The sequence below is a fragment of the Eleutherodactylus coqui genome, chromosome 5, assembly GCF_035609145.1.
Source record: "Eleutherodactylus coqui strain aEleCoq1 chromosome 5, aEleCoq1.hap1, whole genome shotgun sequence".
Lineage (NCBI taxonomy): Eukaryota > Metazoa > Chordata > Amphibia > Anura > Eleutherodactylidae > Eleutherodactylus > Eleutherodactylus coqui.
In genome coordinates this window covers 11,177,261-11,194,170 of record NC_089841.1, presented here as the reverse complement: position 1 = coordinate 11,194,170, position 16,910 = coordinate 11,177,261, and the positions used below count along the sequence as shown (strand labels likewise).

The window sequence follows — 16,910 nt, the reverse complement described above, 5'->3', positions numbered from 1 at the left end:
CTGGGCTTAGAGATAATCTTCTTATAGTTGGTTCTTATAGGGTCTAAAGCCTGGGCTTTCTTACAGTTGAGTTTTGAAGATTCTAAGGACTGATATTTTCTATAGTTGGGCCATGTTGTATCTTAAGGACTTGCCTTTCCTACACTTGGATCTTCTAGTCTAAGGATTTATCCCAGGACTGGTGTTTCCTATTGCTTTGCTCTTGTAGAGTCTAAGGACTAGGATTTCTTGCGCATGGACTCTGCAAGACCTAAATGGAGTTAAAACAAGTCCTTAGCCACAACGGTTGGAATGATCAGTCCTGTCTTTCCATCTTTTGGGTCTCACAGAGTCTAAGGACTTGTTATGCATACAGTTCTAATAGAGTCTAAGAACTGCTCTTCTTTCCAGATGGATCTTGAAGAGTCTAAGGACTGGTATAGTATGGCAGTGCCCAAGGGCTGGTATCTGCTATAGCTGGGTACCATAGAGTCTACAATTTCCTACAATTGGATCTTGTTGATTTTTAGGATTAGTCCTTCTTACTGTTGAGCCTCAGAGCCTACAAGACTCCGATTTAGGGAAGCCTAGTCCTTGAACTCTTCATAGCCTACAAGTAGGAAAAAACAATCATTAAACTCTAAGGATTTGTCTTTCCAACATTTGGATCTCATAGAGTCTGATGACTGGTCTCTCCTGCAGTTGTTTTTCAGTTTGGTCTAATAGAGTAGGACTGATCTTTCTTAACCCCTAAATGACTTGCCTATTTTTTGCCTTAAGGACCAAGCGATTGTCAATGTTGCATTGCAAGAGTCATAACGTGTTGACTAGAGATGAGCGAGCATACTCCTTAAGGACAAATACTCGAGCGAGTATCTGCCTGCTCGTCCGCAAAGATTCGGGTGCCAGCGGGGGGAGAGCGGGGGAACGAAGTGGAAGATTTCTCTCCTCCGCCCCCGTTCTCCCCTGCTCACTCACTCCCGCAACCCACCGCTCACCCCCGCCGGCATCCGAATCTTTGCGGACGAGCAGGCAGATACTCGAAAAGGACGATACTCGCTGGAGTATTTGCCTTAAGGAGGATGCTCGCTCATCTCTAGTGTTGACATTCCTGTATGGGGGCTTCCTTTATTGGGGACAAGTTGTATTGTTACTGGCTCCCCTCTGTGGTAGATATATTGTATTGCATCATTTATATCTCTTTTTTTTGGGGGGGGGGGGGGGGGGGGGATGGAAAAACTCCCCAGAGATTCCACCATTGCTTTTGTGGCACTTCCAGTCAGTAAGAATAACAGGATCATTCCTTATCCGATCAGCAGGATTACCGCCGAACCAAATAATGGAGAATATTGTATTTTTTTAAAATAATTTTGCACAATAAAAATACATTTAAAAAAAAGCCCCCAACCGGCGGCTTCGCCGCATTCCGAGACCCCGAACATTTTTATTTTCCGCCGGCGGCGCTCTTTGAGGGCTGTTTTTTTGCGGGAAGAGCTGCAGTCTTCATTGGTACCATCTAGGGGTATGGGTGACTTTTGAATTACTTTTTACTGCGTTTTTTGGGAGATGAACAAAAGAAAAACTGCAATTCTGGCGTTAGTTTTTGAACTTTTTAGGACGTTCACCATGCGCGATAAATAACTAAATATTTTCATTGTCCGGTTCGTTACGAACGCAGTAAGACCTTTTATATGAAAATTTCTTTGGTATTTCATCCATTCAAAAAGGGTTTTTGTGGGCAAAAAATGCATTTTTTTTTACTGTATCTTTTTTAAGCTTTGATGAACTTTTCTTACACTACTTTTTAGTCCCTCAAAGGAACTTGAAAATGAGACAGTTTGATGGCTAGGATAGTACACTGCATTAGTGCGTTCTACTAAGCCCATGACATCAGCCTAGTAGACCCGCCCCCTGCAGAGTCTGAGTTACATGGCCGACATGGAGGCCTTTGTTAGGCTTCCGGCTGCTGTGGGAACCTGTTGCACTGCAGGGTGCCGATGGGTGACAGAAGGATCTCCGGCCCCCTGTCATCTGCTTACATGCTGCAGTTGCTATTGATTGTGGCATATAAGATGTTAAATTGCTGGGATGTGAGGTTTCTCCACAACTGGTGGTTAGAGCAGGATCCTGGCTGTCAGTAGTCAGCTCCGCCAGGGCCTTACCAAGGTGTATGTGCAGGTTAAAAGCCCATTAGTGAGGTCAGACTTATTTTTCCTTCAGTTGGGTATCAGAGCTTAAGGACTATTTTTTTTACTGTTGGGTCACTCGGATTTTAGGCTTAAATATAGGACAGACCAGTCATAAAACTCTAAGGACTTGTGGGTCTCATAGAATCTAATGACGAGTCGTTCCTACAGTTGGGTCTAGAACAGTCTAAGGATCTTGTAGAGTAAGGATTTGTCTTTCTAACATTTCAGTCTCCCATAGCATGAGGGCTTGTCTTTCCCAAATTTGGGTCTTTTTTAGTGTAAAGACTAGTCTAAGCACCGATCTCTCCTACAGTTGGGTCTTCAAAAGTCTAATGACCAGTCTTTCTTCCAGTTAGGTCTTGTAGAGTCTCAGGACTGCTTGTTCATACAGCTAGGTCTTGAAGAGTCTAATGCCCAGTCTCTCTTACAGATGGATCTTGTAGACTTTAATAACTGGTCTTAATAGTTTGGTCTTGTACAGAGTAAGGACTGTTTTTTTTTCCTACGATGGGTCTTATAGAGTCTAAGGACTGATCTTTCCCCCCTTGGGTCTCGTAGAGTCTACAGACTTTTTTTTCTACAGTTGGGTCTCGTAGAGTCTACAGACTTTTTTTTCTACAGTTGGGTCTCGTAGAGTCTACAGACTTTTTTTTCTACAGTTGGGTCTCGTAGAGTCTACAGACTTTTTTCTTCTACAGTTGGGTCTCGTAGAGTCTAACACTGATCTTTCTTAAATCTGGTTTAAATTCATGGGCTTTTCTCTTTTAATTGAGTCTAAAGGACAACGGAACTTGTGCCGCTCCCGAGTCAGATTTCTATCTCTTCAATGTCATATCCCGTAAATCTAGAGCACAAAAAGTTACTTGTTGTCACGGCGACTGCATCTAGGTCCTCCGGATTGAGCGATTTACCACATTGGATGTTACACTAATGCATATAAGTAAATCTCATTTTCTATCCTCCCTTCCTACCTCTATCTCCATGATACACAATACATGTAGGCTGGGTGGGAGGATGCCTCGAGGATGGACAGTTCTCCATAGTGGACCTCCCATTCTTTTGAGTTGAGGGTCTCTGAATGGACCCAGTTTCCTCTCTGCTGTCTGAGGTAAGTGTAACAATTCTATACATTCCTGCCGAAGAGGCTGCGTTGGATCTTTGGTCATCTCCAGTGTTTCCTTGTAGTGACTTGCCTTCTTCCCCACTGTCACACGAGATCTCCACTGGAAGATGTAAATCAGAGGCCGCCGCTCTCAAGACAATTATTCCGCAAACACAGATACAAAATAATAATAAAGAAAACACTCTCGTCTAATCTACTCCATTATCTTAGGACTGAATAAATTAACTCTTTGTTTTATATCTTTGGTAAAAGCTATATTTTAGGAGTTCATCTTTTTCACTGTCTGATTGTTGGACATGACCCATGCCCAGAAAGAGGGGCTTCTTGGTGGCTGGAGACTATGTGCATGGGTATCTGGATTACGGTACAGAAGTAGGAGCACCTGGCTCAGTCTTTGGTATAACATAATCCAGGTGAGTTAATTAGAGGTAGGGTGGTTTTGAGCAGGCGGTAGACCATGTTCTCATCTTGCCGATGATCATCACCACAATAGAAGCTTGGTGAATGCTTGACACCTCCAGCAGAACGTAGGGTTGAAGCAGATGGAAGTCGGAGAGACCGCTCCCGTTGGCACAGTCCTGCGGTATCACTGCTTGATCCCTATTGTTGTTCTGCTCCACACCTGTCAATTCTGCATAACGTAACTGCAAGAGTCCTCCTCACTTCCGAAGAAGCCCACCCTCCTTGAATGAGAATGTGAGATGTGGGTTTAAGAGGCTCTGGATAAGGGTCTACACGGACTCACGGGGAAGAACTGGGTGGAGTGTGTCTTTGTGATGAAGATGACTGTGGAAGGATTTGTGCCGTGGATGGACTGGAGCGCTCATTGTTGTTGACAGAACTTGTGCTTGACCCTGAAGTTGACGTTGCTCTGTGGGCAAATAACACACCTGAGGGCAGAAGAACAGAAACACCTGGAATGTGGGCAGAGGATTCAATGAATACCACATAACTAAAGAAACTGGGCAATACAACTTAGTTGTTTCTGGGGTGTTAAAAGTCTATCTTGTCTACTAAAATGGGTAACAGCTTACTGACAGATCAGATGGCTTGCTGCCCATAGAAGTCTATGGAAATGAGCGGGGGAAATGGAAGCAGGAGCCAAGTGAGTAAGAAGCTCAGAGACTCACACAGACACTGCTGCAGCTAATAGTAAGTGTGGTATCTCATAGCAGTCCTAGAATCACATCTACACTGCTCAGTACTGCTGTATAATGTCCTCTGTGCTGCTGCTTTACTGTAGAGATGTATATGTGCAAGGGATGGGAAGCAGTATAGCAGCAGTCTCCACCCACCAGCTCAGGGAAGACTGAGAATTACAGATACAACCTGCATAGGGATACATTTAGGATAAAAGTCATACAATGGTTAAGATACAGAGCTACTCCGCATCTGCACCTACATGACAGCTCAGGGATGTACGTAGGCAGGCTGTTACATGGTTAAACTGCCTTCTTACCTCTGCTTGAGTTCCTCCCTTTGGCCAGAGGAGGACAAACTTTATTACTCAAGTTGCAGCTGTCTGACAGCTGATGCAGAGCTGCGGCGGCGGTGTGCGTAGTGCAGCTCAGCTCCTAACTCCGCCTCTTGCTCTCAGAGTGCTGAGTCAGCTGTCAGGCAGCAGCATGAGTTTGCCCTTTGCTGCCCACATTTGGGAAGTTGTGAACTGCAGGGGGGAAATATGACTTTGGGGGGAGGGGAGGGGGGGGGGTACAGATGGGCGCTATTACTTTGTGGAGGCACTATTCTTTGTGGGGCACAAAGGGGATATTGTCAGTTTGTGGGGGCACAGAGAAGGTACTATTACTTTGGGAGAACAGAAGGGGTATTATTACTTTTCCAGTGGACATTACCTTGGGGGGAGCATGAAGGGGTATTATAATTGTGTGGGAGCACAAAGGGAGATACTATAACTGTGGTACACAAAGGATGCATTATTTTTGTGGTGGTCACTATGGGGCGAATTAATACTGGGGACACAAAAGGAAGCACTGAGGGGGCATTAAAGTTGCGGCAGGATGGGAAAAGTGTGCAGAGATAAGTGTGGCTGGAAGGAAGTCTTCATGGCGGTCTGGGCCTAGATAAGAAAAATGTATGACTTCAATCAAAGAAGACGCCGCCTATGATCAATGGAAGTAACTGCACTGTCATCACTATCACTGTGTAGAGCTGCTACCCAACCATTATATGGTGACGGCATTACAGGGGTGTACTACAGCTAAGTCAGCTATGTTGTAGATCTGCTCTCTGCCCTCCCCGGAGGGTCGGGCACGGCGACTACTTCTGCACCACAATTCCGCCAACTCCACTGATTTTGGACAAAATAGAAATTGAAAAAAGTAGGCGAAAACAAAGTGCACAGATCAGCGGCGGCCAGAACGACGTCTACGTGGGACTGCGGCAATCATGGCTGTGATCTGACCCCGTATGTTAGAAGTGGCTGTTGAGGCTGGAGGGGAATCTATGAACCGAAGATTAACTCTTTATTAGCCAGTCATTGCATTGACTCCTTTTTTGCTGCCCTGTCCGGATCTATTGACCAGTGACGCTAGAGCTCAATGTCAGGAGGCGGCTCTACAGCAGCTGGCACTGTGCTACAATCCCAGACGATGGAGCTGCTAGCGCAGCGGTCTCTGACACGTTGGGAGTCGTAGTTTGGAGACGTCTGCGTTAGTGTCTTAGCTGTCCTGCGAGACGGGTTAAGGAACTCGCTGTCGGCACATCCACTTCTTGCGTTCATTACGATGGATTTTATAGCGCGCTCCGGCACTCGCTGGAACTTATTGGATTTCCTGAGAGGCGGCTACTTACCTGCGTACACAACTCCATTTATTTCCATCGACATGTTGATGCTGCTAATGGTGGAGGCGGACAGGTTCATCGCTGTCTCTTGTCTGTCGTCTGGAGGAGAGAAAATCACGAGAGATGAGGGGCGCCGGAGAACGCCGCCCGAGTGCTGGAGTGCGGGCGACTGTGCAAACACCCAGTCATTTGTGTGGTGGGCGTACTTACCTCGGTTGTTGATTTTGACCTTCATGGGCATCTGTGCGGCCATTGCCAGCAGGTTGTGTTGTAGTGCGTGCTGCATTAACCTCTGCTGTTCCTCCGCCATCATCGCCATCTTCTTCTCCGGTGGTTCCCCAGATTCCAGCTTCTCTCGGAGTTGCTCCAGGGCTGCAGCCTGCATGACTTGTACGGCCTGGGCTGCCGCGGCATGGTGGCCGGGCAAAGTTACGGGTATGCTGATCCGGTGAGGGGGGGCAGCTATGTGCAGACCGTCCTCTAGCATGTGGGAGACATCAGGAGAAACAGGGTGAGCGCCACCTCTATGCCCACCAGACACAGCCCAGAAGTAGACAAGGGGCAACAAGATGCCAGAGAGACAAAGGGGCAACAAGATGACAAAGGGACATGGGTGCAAAAAGATGCCAGGGAGACAAAGAGGCAACAAGATGACAGGGGGACAAAGGGGCAACAAGATGACAGGAAGACAAAGGGGCAACAAGATGATGGGGGACATGGATGCAACAAGATGACAGGAAGACAAAGGGGCAACAAGATGACAGGAAGACAAAGGGGCAACAAGATGACAGGGAGACAAAGGGACAACAAGATGACAGGGGGACAAAGGGGCAAAAAGATGACAGGGGGACAAAGGGGCAACAAGATGACAGGGTGACAAAGGGGCAACAAGATGATGGGGGACATGGGTGCAACAAGATGCCAGGAAGACAAAGGGGCAACAAGATGACAGGGAGACAAAGGGACAACAAGATGATGGGAGACAAAGGGACAAAAAGATGATGGGGACAAAGGGGCAACAAGATGGCAGGGGGACAAAGGGGCAACAGGATGACAGGGTGACAAAGGGGCAACAAGATGCCAGGGAGACAAAGGGACAACAAGATGACAGGGGGACAAAGGGGCAACAAGATGCCAGGGTGACAAAGGGGCAACAAGATGACAGGGAGACAAAGGGACAACAAGATGACAGGGGGACAAAGGGGCAACAAGATGCCAGGGTGACAAAGGGGCAACAAGATGACAGGGAGACAAAGGGACAACAAGATGACAGGGGGACAAAGGGGCAACAAGATGATGGGGGACATGGGTGCAACAAGATGCCAGGGAGACAAAGGGACAACAAGATGATGGGGGACAAAGGGACAAAAAGATGATGGGGGACAAAGGGGCAACAAGATGACAGGGTGACAAAGGGGCAACAAGATGACAGGGGGACAAAGGGACAAAAAGATGATGGGGGACATGGGTGCAACAAAATGCCAGGAAGACAAAGGGGCAACAAGATGACAGGGGGACATGGGTGCAAAAAGATGCCAGGGAGACAAAGGGGCAACAAGATGATGGGGGACAAAGGGGCAACAAGATGACAGGGTGACAAAGGGGCAACAAGATGATGGGGGACAAAGGGGCAACAAGATGACAGGGTGACAAAGGGGCAACAAGATGACAGGGGGACAAAGGGACAAAAAGATGATGGGGGACATGGGTGCAACAAAATGCCAGGAAGACAAAGGAGCAACAAGATGACAGGGGGACATAGGTGCAACAAGATGCCAGGAAGACAAAGGGGCAACAAGATGACAGGGGGACATAGGTGCAACAAGATGCCAGGAAGACAAAGGGGCAACAAGATGACAGGGGGACATAGGTGCAACAAGATGACAGGGGGACATGGGTGCAACAAGATGACAGGGGGACATAGGTGCAACAAGATGACAGGGGGACATAGGTGCAACAAGATGCCAGGAAGACAAAGGGGCAACAAGATGACAGGGGGACATAGGTGCAACAAGATGCCAGGAAGACAAAGGGGCAACAAGATGACAGGGGGACATAGGTGCAACAAGATGCCAGGAAGACAAAGGGGCAACAAGATGACAGGGCGACATAGGTGCAACAAGATGCCAGGAAGACAAAGGGGCAACAAGATGCCAGGGAGACAAAGGGACAACAAGATGACGGGGACATGGGTGCAACAAAATGGCAGAGGGACCAAGGAGCAACAAGATGATGGGGGACACCAGGGAGCAAAAAGGCCACTGCTAGAGAGACCAAGATTTTAGTCAGGTGGACAAAAGGACACCATTGGCACTGCCAGGGGGACTAGAAGCAACAAGGCCACTGCCAGGGGGTAAAGGGGCAACAAGATGCCAGGGAGACAAAGGGGCAACAAGGCCACTGCCAGCAGAACCAAGGCACAAAAGGATGACTGCTCGGGGGACAAAAGGCCAATAAGATGACTGTCAGGATCTAGCACAGCACATTCCTCAGACTGGCACCCACCTTTTTTGATAACGGGCATCTGGCTGATTTGCGCTCCATTGTGTGCTGTGACGGTCAGGGTGGGCATGTTTATTTTCGGGGACGTCAGGACGCTTGGGGTCCCCACAGGGGAGTAGTTGAAGAGGCCAGAGCCGAAGCCTTGTCTCCGGCCCTCCCTCCTGTTACTGTCGATGGCGGCCTGTAGCTCTCCAGGGGAGCTGAGCCCTCGCTTCTCACACTCGTAGGGATACAGGTACTTCATGTATCTAAGCAGCAGGGAAGAAGAGGGGGCTCGTTATCCGGGACACACAGGACTACAACCACCAACCTCTTTCATCATTGTATAATGTAACTCTTTAATAGCCTTTGTTTTTTAATATCTCTGCTTGCTGTCAGTGAATAGAAAACACATTCACCACCTTTTTGCGATCGGAACCCATGGTGAACTCGTCCTGCTCGCACCGCTGGGGGTTTGTTACAAGGTGTCAGTCTAGGCAATCCTCTGTGAGTGACGCATCAGCGCAGGTCGCACGTATGATGTCCGGGCTGCTCAGCTCACAGAGGATGGTCTGTCTTACATGTGACTGCGCTCCGTCGTATCCGGCAGGCATTGGCTGTCAGCCACCATCTCGACATCTAAATGGTGAATCGTCAGCTTCTGGGGCAACTCACTGTGTTCTGAGCGTGAAGGCGGCGCTGGTGATGGAGGTGGGCAGACTCAGGCCCTTGGTGATCTCCCTCCAGATCTTCTTGTTGATCACTTCCACCAGTCCGCCCTTCTCCGTCACCAGTCTGTAGAGCGTGTACAGGTCCAGCACTTGCTTCGCCATTATGGGGATTCGATTCACGGGCGTCCCTGCAACGAGAAGGTGGGAGACGAATTATTGGTGATGGCCCGAAATACACCAGAAGAGCACGTCCCACCTAAAGAAGAATAGGGAAACCTGTGCCTTTAAATTCTTAAAGGGGATGTCTACATATTCATAAAAGATCTGATGACTACAGCAGATGGGCTGGTGGCACACGGACAATCCTGCTGAGTCCTGTCCGACTGCCTGGATACATTGTAACGACCTCGGACTCTCCAGGTAGGACAGCGCGGCTCTAACGAGCAGTCAGGTGACTTCCCGTCAACCCCCGCTCAACCTTCTGAGAATGTCCAGGAGGCTCACAGACAGCGGGGAGCCCGCTCGGGAGAGTTGTCCAGTCACCCGGGTGCTATCTCAGCGTCCTTTCCTCCATACGGTATCTTCATTTGCATTTTGACCCCTCCTTCTGGGTCTGACTCCTCCCCTCTGACACTCAGAACATCAGAGGGAGGAGACAGGGTCAGGAGGAGGAGGAGGCAAGACGCACACGAAGAAGCTGCACGGGGCAGGGGGAAAGGAAGACACGGATAAAGCACATATGACACTCAGAAAGCCTTGTGGCAGGAAGCAGTATCACCTAATGGAGACACAAAGGGGGCCTCATAATGACACTATTGCCTTAAGGAGGCACAACGGGGGGCATCAAGGGGGCACTTAGCAGGGCACAAAGTGTGCATGATTACGTAATGGAGGTACAAATGGAGCACTAATACCTTATAGGGATACTATTAACTAACGGGGCACCAAGTGGGAACTGTCACCTAATGGGGGCACAAATAGGCATTATTACGTAAGGGGGCCTCATAATGACACTATTGCCTTATGGAGACATTATTATGTAAGGAGGCCCAACGGGGGCCATAATACCTCTTGGGGGCATAAAGGGGGCACTTAGCAGGGCACAAAGTGTGCATGATTACGTAATGGAGGTACAAATGGAGCACTACTACCTTATAGGGATACTATTACCTAACGGGGCACCAAGTGGGCACTGTCACCTAATGGGGGCACAAATAGGCATTATTGCATTATGGGGCACTATAACCTAACATGGCACAAAGCAGGCACTATTATACAATGAGAAGACAAAGGGGGTGCTATTATCTAACAGGAACACTGGTAACCAATGGGGCACAAATTGGGCACCATTACCAAAAGGCGAACAAAGTAGACACCATCACATAATGGGGGCACTACTACCTTATGAGGACACTATCCCCTAATGGAAGCACAAAAGGGGGGACAATTATCTTGTGGGGGGCATAAGAAAGATGGAGGTAGCAGCGGGATAGGAAGTCTCAAGGTACCCTCTTAATGTTAGTGCCCTTGCTCCAGGGCATTTGGGCTGTAAATAGGAGATGTAGCATATAAAAGGGGGTGTGGCCTGTGAAAAGGGGCGGCGTTCTCCAATCTTCCTGATGGCAGTTTTTAAAAGCTGGTACATATGACTTAGAAGTAATAGCCCCTCCTGTCAGGTCGGCCCCCGGGGCCGGTGGAGGATGACTAATATGTCTGACTGGTCGCACATTACCCATTAAGGAGCTGGGATGAGCAGCGAGACTGCCGCCGCAGTGGGCGTGGTAAGGGCGGCCATGTTGGCTCTCAATGATATTCCTGAGAGAGGAATAAGTCACAGAGCAGTGAAGACATGGAGTAAAAATGGCGCACGTGGCGTGTTAATAAAGCGTCTGGACACCATTGTTGTACATTTTGGATGTGATCTGGTTGGTCGCACGCACGCTGCCGCCAGCGGTCGGTTGGCCCAGGAGTATGAGGGACGGCACACCTGTAGTGTGGGGTTAACGGCTTGTATTCTGCAGGAGACGAGCGGCGCCCTCATTAATGGACGGCGTTCCGCTGAGTCCCAGAAGTCTCGCCCTCCGGCTTTCATGCGCCTGGTAATCTCGGAGGCGATTCTCGTCTTTGTGGGGTTTTAGCGTTCGACCCGTAATAATTAACCTGCGCTTCTCCGGAGTGGACTGACAAGCAGGCAGTCAATACCGCCAGCGCCGCTCCAGGAACGCAGCGAGGACAAAGATGGGGCACAGTCGCCGGTCCTGACCTTCCTGATGACCTCTGGCGCTGGTCGGGGTCTATAGGGTGAGGGTGGAGCGAAAGAACAGGACTGTGTAAAGAGCTGGAGGTCCGGCGGCGGGCACTGTGGTGGGCACTGCCACCACATGGGAAAGTGGCCCCGTGAGCTGACAGGCATGGGGGGCTTTCCAGAGAGCTCCACAGACATAGCATCAGCGGTCCGCTACCTGCTGTGGAACTATAACTCCCAGCATGCCAGAGCCTGTGGCTTTTGTTGCGCTGCATCTAATCCTATCCTGTGTGATACTGTCTGCTGAGCCGGGTATCTAATCCTATCCTGTGTGATACTGTCTGCTGAGCCGTGTATCTAATCCTATCCTGTGTGATACTATCTGCTGAGCCGTGTATCTAATCCTATCCTGTGCGATACTGTCTGCTGAGCTGTGTATCTAATCCTATCCTGTGTGATACTATCTGCTGAGCCGTGTATCTAATCCTATCCTGTGTGATACTATCTGCTGAGCCGTGTATCTAATCCTATCCTATGTGATACTGTCTGCTGAACCGTGTATCTAATCCTATCCTGTGTGATACTGTCTGCTGAGCCGTGTATCTAATCCTATCCTGTGTGATACTGTCTGCCGAGCTGTGTATCTAATCCTATCCTGTGTGACACTGTCTGCTGAGCCATGTATCTAACCCTATCCTGTGTGATACTGTCTGCTGAGCTGTGTATCTAATCCTATTCTGTGTGATACTGCCTGCTGAGCCGTGTATCTAATCCTATCCTATGTGATACTGTCTGCTGAACCGTGTATCTAATCCTATCCTGTGTGATACTGTCTGCTGAGCCGTGTATCTAATCCTATCCTGTGTGATACTGTCTGCCGAGCTGTGTATCTAATCCGATCCTGTGTGATGAGCTGTGTATCTAATCCTATCCTGTGTGATACTGTCTGCTGAGCCGTGTATCTAATCCCATCCTGTGTGATACTGTCTGCTGAGCTGTGTATCTAATCCTATCCTGTGTGATACTGTCTGCTGAGCCGTGTATCTAATCCTATCCTGTGTAATACTGTCTGCTGAGCTGTGTATCTAATCCCATCCTGTGTGATACTGCCTGCTGAGCCGTGTATCTAATCCCATCCTGTGTGATACTGCCTGCTGAGCTGTGTATCTAATCCTATCCTGTGTGATACTGTCTGCTGAGCTGTGTATCTAATCCTATCCTGTGTGATACTGCCTGCTGAGCTGTGTATCTAATCCTATCCTGTGTGATACTGTCTGCTGAGCTGTGTATCTAATCCTATCCTGTGTGATACTGTCTGCTGAGCTGTGTATCTAATCCTATCCTGTGTGATAATGTGCTGAGCTGTGTATCTAATCCCATCCTGTGTGATACTGCCTGCTGAGCCGTGTATCTAATCCCATCCTGTGTGATACTGCCTGCTGAGCTGTGTATCTAATCCTATCCTGTGTGATACTGTCTGCTGAGCTGTGTATCTAATCCTATCCTGTGTGATACTGCCTGCTGAGCTGTGTATCTAATCCTATCCTGTGTGATACTGTCTGCTGAGCTGTGTATCTAATCCTATCCTGTGTGATAATGTGCTGAGCTGTGTATCTAATCCCATCCTGTGTGATACTTCTGCTGTATCTAAGCCTTGTCTGTGTAATACAGTCTGGTGGCCGACAATATGTTGTGGTGACTGGGCGCGGTTATTGATATCGCGCCCATGTGGGCAGCTGCGCTGAAGCTGTATTTGCCCCGTGGCACGCTGACAAGTAAGGATGAACTTCACAAACTACATAACTCCACTAAACTCGTAGCCGAGCCCGTGAGCGCCCCCCTTCCTCGGGAGCTGAGCCCGTGAGCGCCCCCCTTCCTCGGGAGCTGAGCCCGTGAGCGCCCCCCCTCACCACAGTAAACCGTCGGCTGTTATCCGGTAAAGATCCCACCGCCCGCCCGCCCCTCCCCCGCTCGTCCATATATCGATTTCCATTGTGGATGTGATTTATAGACGGCGACTTTGTTTGAGGAAGAAGACGAAGCGATAAAGATTGGAGCGGCGGGAGGAAAATGAAGGCATCTGAGTATTGATAAGGCATCCATCCCCGTCCCGCGCCGCCGTCACATGATGGATGCGCCGCACCAACTTTATCTCCCATGGCTTCTCCGCTGACGTCGCGTTACTAACTTTATGCGCTAAAGATACCGAGTGCGAGAAAAGAGAGACGACAAGGATATTACTGGTCGTAGCCCCCCAAAGCTGGGGGGTAACCAATATGGCCGCCATTACCAAAATACTGGATGGCAAGCAATATGGCCGCCATTACCAAAATACTGGATGACAAGCAATATGGCCGCCGTCACCCCTTCTACTGGGGCTCTCATAATGCTGAATGACAACCAGTATGGCCGCCGTTACCCCTTAAACAGAGGTTGTAATAATACTAGGTGACAACCGTCGTTACTCATCCCACAGGGGTTGCCACTGAGAGATGCTGGGTGACAACCAATATGGCCGCCATTACCAAAATACTGGATGACAAGCAATATGGCTGCCGTCACCCCTTCTCCTGGGGTTCTCATAATGCTGTATGACAGCCAATATGGCTGCCGTCACCCCTTCTCCTGGGGTTCTCATAATGCTGTATGACAACCAATACGGCCGCCGTTACCCCTTCCACAGGGTCTGTCAGCCATCTTTACCAGACTCCTGCACTGCTCCCTCCCCCGCAGCAGGCAGATGTGGCGCTCAGTCCGGTCTGTACCGCGGCCGCGCTGCCATGAAGGATGCTATAAATGGGCGGGTCGGACCATAAGGCGGCTCCACATACATGAGCCAAGAGGTGGCAGACATTGGCGCTGTGGGCGGAGCCCCCGTTAATCTCTGGCTCCGCTCGGTGTGGTCCTGTGAGGATGGATTGATGGCGGCTCGGGGTCGCACTTTACAATGCGGCCTATTAGAGCTACAAGCACCAACCCCCGACCGGCCATTATGCCTCCGTGTAGTGGATGACCCGGCGCTGGATGATGGATGGCGCTGCGGAGCCACGAGCAGACAAGGGGGCTGTCTAATAGACTGATGATTCGCGGCCGGCCGCCCCATAAGTCTCTACAAGCCCCCATCAGCCATTGTCTACACAACGAGCCACAAGTGATTAATGGCGCCATTTATCAGCAGATGATGTCCGGACGTCTCCCAACCTGTAAGGCCGCTTGCAGAGACTGACCCCCATGTACAAGTCTGAGCCCACCTGCAGTACATGGCGGCTCAAACCCATCCTGAGCCGTTACGTCTCACAGCTGAGGATTCGTGACAGTGTAAGGTGCCGGACTGCAGACTGATACATTGTAGCTGCTGGCCTGTGGCGCTCACACAGCAGGCTGCACCATCTAGCATTGGACTGAACGCTATGGAAACCTGCGACAGATGTTATACGCCGCGTCACGGCAGACCAATCAGCGGGGCAACTCTGGACACGCCTTCTGCGAGATACCGCGCGTATTTAGTGGATCCACTGAGAGGCACTACAGACGTGCGGATGCACAGGCTAAAATCTGTGGCGGAACTCAGAGGCAGAGCGTCGCGGCCGCAGATCATTACGACAGCAGGTCCACACTGAAAACATCCAGTACAAACCGGCCAGTCCTGATACAGAGCTCCAAACTCCCTGAGGGAGAGCAGCAGACTACTGTATACGAAGCCACCACTAGGAGGAGCTAAGGAGGTTACTGTACATATAGCCACCACTAGGGGGAGCTCAGGAGATTACTGTATATACAGCCACCACTAGGGGGAGCTCAGGAGATTACTGTATATACAGCCACCACTAGGGGGAGCTCAGGAGATTACTGTATATACAGCCACCACTAGGAGGAGCTCAGGAGATTACTGTATATACAGCCACCACTAGGAGGAGCTCAGGAGATTACTGTATATACAGCCACCACTAGGAGGAGCTCAGGAGGTTACTGTATATACAGCCACCACTAGGGGGAGCTCAGGAGATTACTGTATATACAGCCACCACTAGGGGGACCACAGGAGGTGATTGTGTATACAGCCACCACTAAGGGGAGCTCAGGAGATTACTATATATACAGCCACCACTAGGAGGAGCTCAGGCGATTACTGTATATACAGCCACAACTAGGAGGAGCTCAGAAGATTACTGTATATACAGCCACCACTAGGGGGAGCCCAGGAGATTACTGTATATATAGCCACCACTAGGGGGAGCTCAGGAGATTACTGTATATACAGCCACCACTAGGGGGAGCTCAGGAGATTACTGTATATATAGCCACCACTAGGGGGAGCTCAGGAGGTTACTGTATATACAGCCACCACTATCAGGAGAGTACTGTAAATACAGCCACCACTAGGAGGAGCTCAGGAGGTTACTGTATATACACCACCACCAGGGGGAGCAGAGGAGGTGATTGTATATACAGCCACCACTAGCAGGAGCTCAGGAGATTACTGTATATACAGCCACCACTAGGAGGAGCTCAGGAGATTACTGTATATACAGCCACCACTAGGGGAAGTTCAGGAGATTACTGTATATACAGCCACCACTAGGAGAAGTTCAGGAGATTACTGTATATACAGCCACCACTAGGAGGAGCTGAGGAGGTTACTGTATGTACAGCCACCACTAGGGGGAGCTGAGGAGATTACCGTATATACAGCCACCACTAGGGGGAGCTCAAAAGATTACTGTATATACAGCCACCATTAGGGGGAGCTCAGGAGATTACTGTATATACAGTCACCACTAGTGGGAGCTCAGGAGATTACTGTATATCCAGTCACCACTAGGGGGAAGCTCAGTAGATTGTTGTATATAGAGTTACCACTAGGAGGAGCTCAGGAGGTACCTGTATATACAGCCACCACTAGTAGGAGCTCAGGAGAGTACTGTATATACAGCCACCACTAGGAGGAGCTCAGGAGGTTACTGTATATACACCACCACTAGGGGGAGCACAGGAGGTGATTGTATATACAGCCACCACTAGCAGGAGCTCAGGAGATTACTGTAAATACAGCCACCACTAGGAGAAGTTCCGGAGATTACTGTATATACAGCCACCACTAGGAGGAGCTCAGGAGGTTACTGTATGTACAGCCACCACTAGGGGGAGCTCGGGAGATTACCGTATATACAGCCACCACTAGGGGGAGCTCAGAAGATTACTGTATATACAGCCACCATTAGGGGGAGCTCAGTAGATTACTGTATAAACAGCCACCACTAGTGGGAGCTCAGGATATTACTATATACACAGCCCCCACTAGGGGGAGGTCAGGAGATTACTGTATATACAACCACCACTAGGGGGAGTTTAGGAGATTACTGTATATCCAGTCACCACTAGGGGGAAGCTCAGTAGATTGTTTTATATAGAGTTACCAC

At 49.5% G+C, this 16,910-nt stretch overlaps 1 protein-coding gene across 2 annotated transcripts in view; it reads right to left on the bottom strand.

Annotated features, from left to right (window-relative positions):
* Nucleotides 1–1,207: 1,207 nt before the first annotated feature.
* Nucleotides 1,208–16,910, bottom strand: part of ARID3C (AT-rich interaction domain 3C) — a 130,013-nt gene continuing 114,310 nt past the window's right edge. For both annotated transcript variants that reach the window (XM_066602306.1, XM_066602307.1), the window contains exons 4-8: nt 9,250–9,433; nt 8,599–8,843; nt 6,304–6,573; nt 6,103–6,192; nt 1,208–4,181 (exon numbers count right to left, since the gene is read on the bottom strand). In XM_066602306.1, the coding sequence (XP_066458403.1) occupies nt 4,033–4,181; nt 6,103–6,192; nt 6,304–6,573; nt 8,599–8,843; nt 9,250–9,433 (938 nt within the window). In that variant the 3' untranslated portion in view covers nt 1,208–4,032. The remainder of the gene's footprint in view (nt 4,182–6,102; nt 6,193–6,303; nt 6,574–8,598; nt 8,844–9,249; nt 9,434–16,910) is intronic.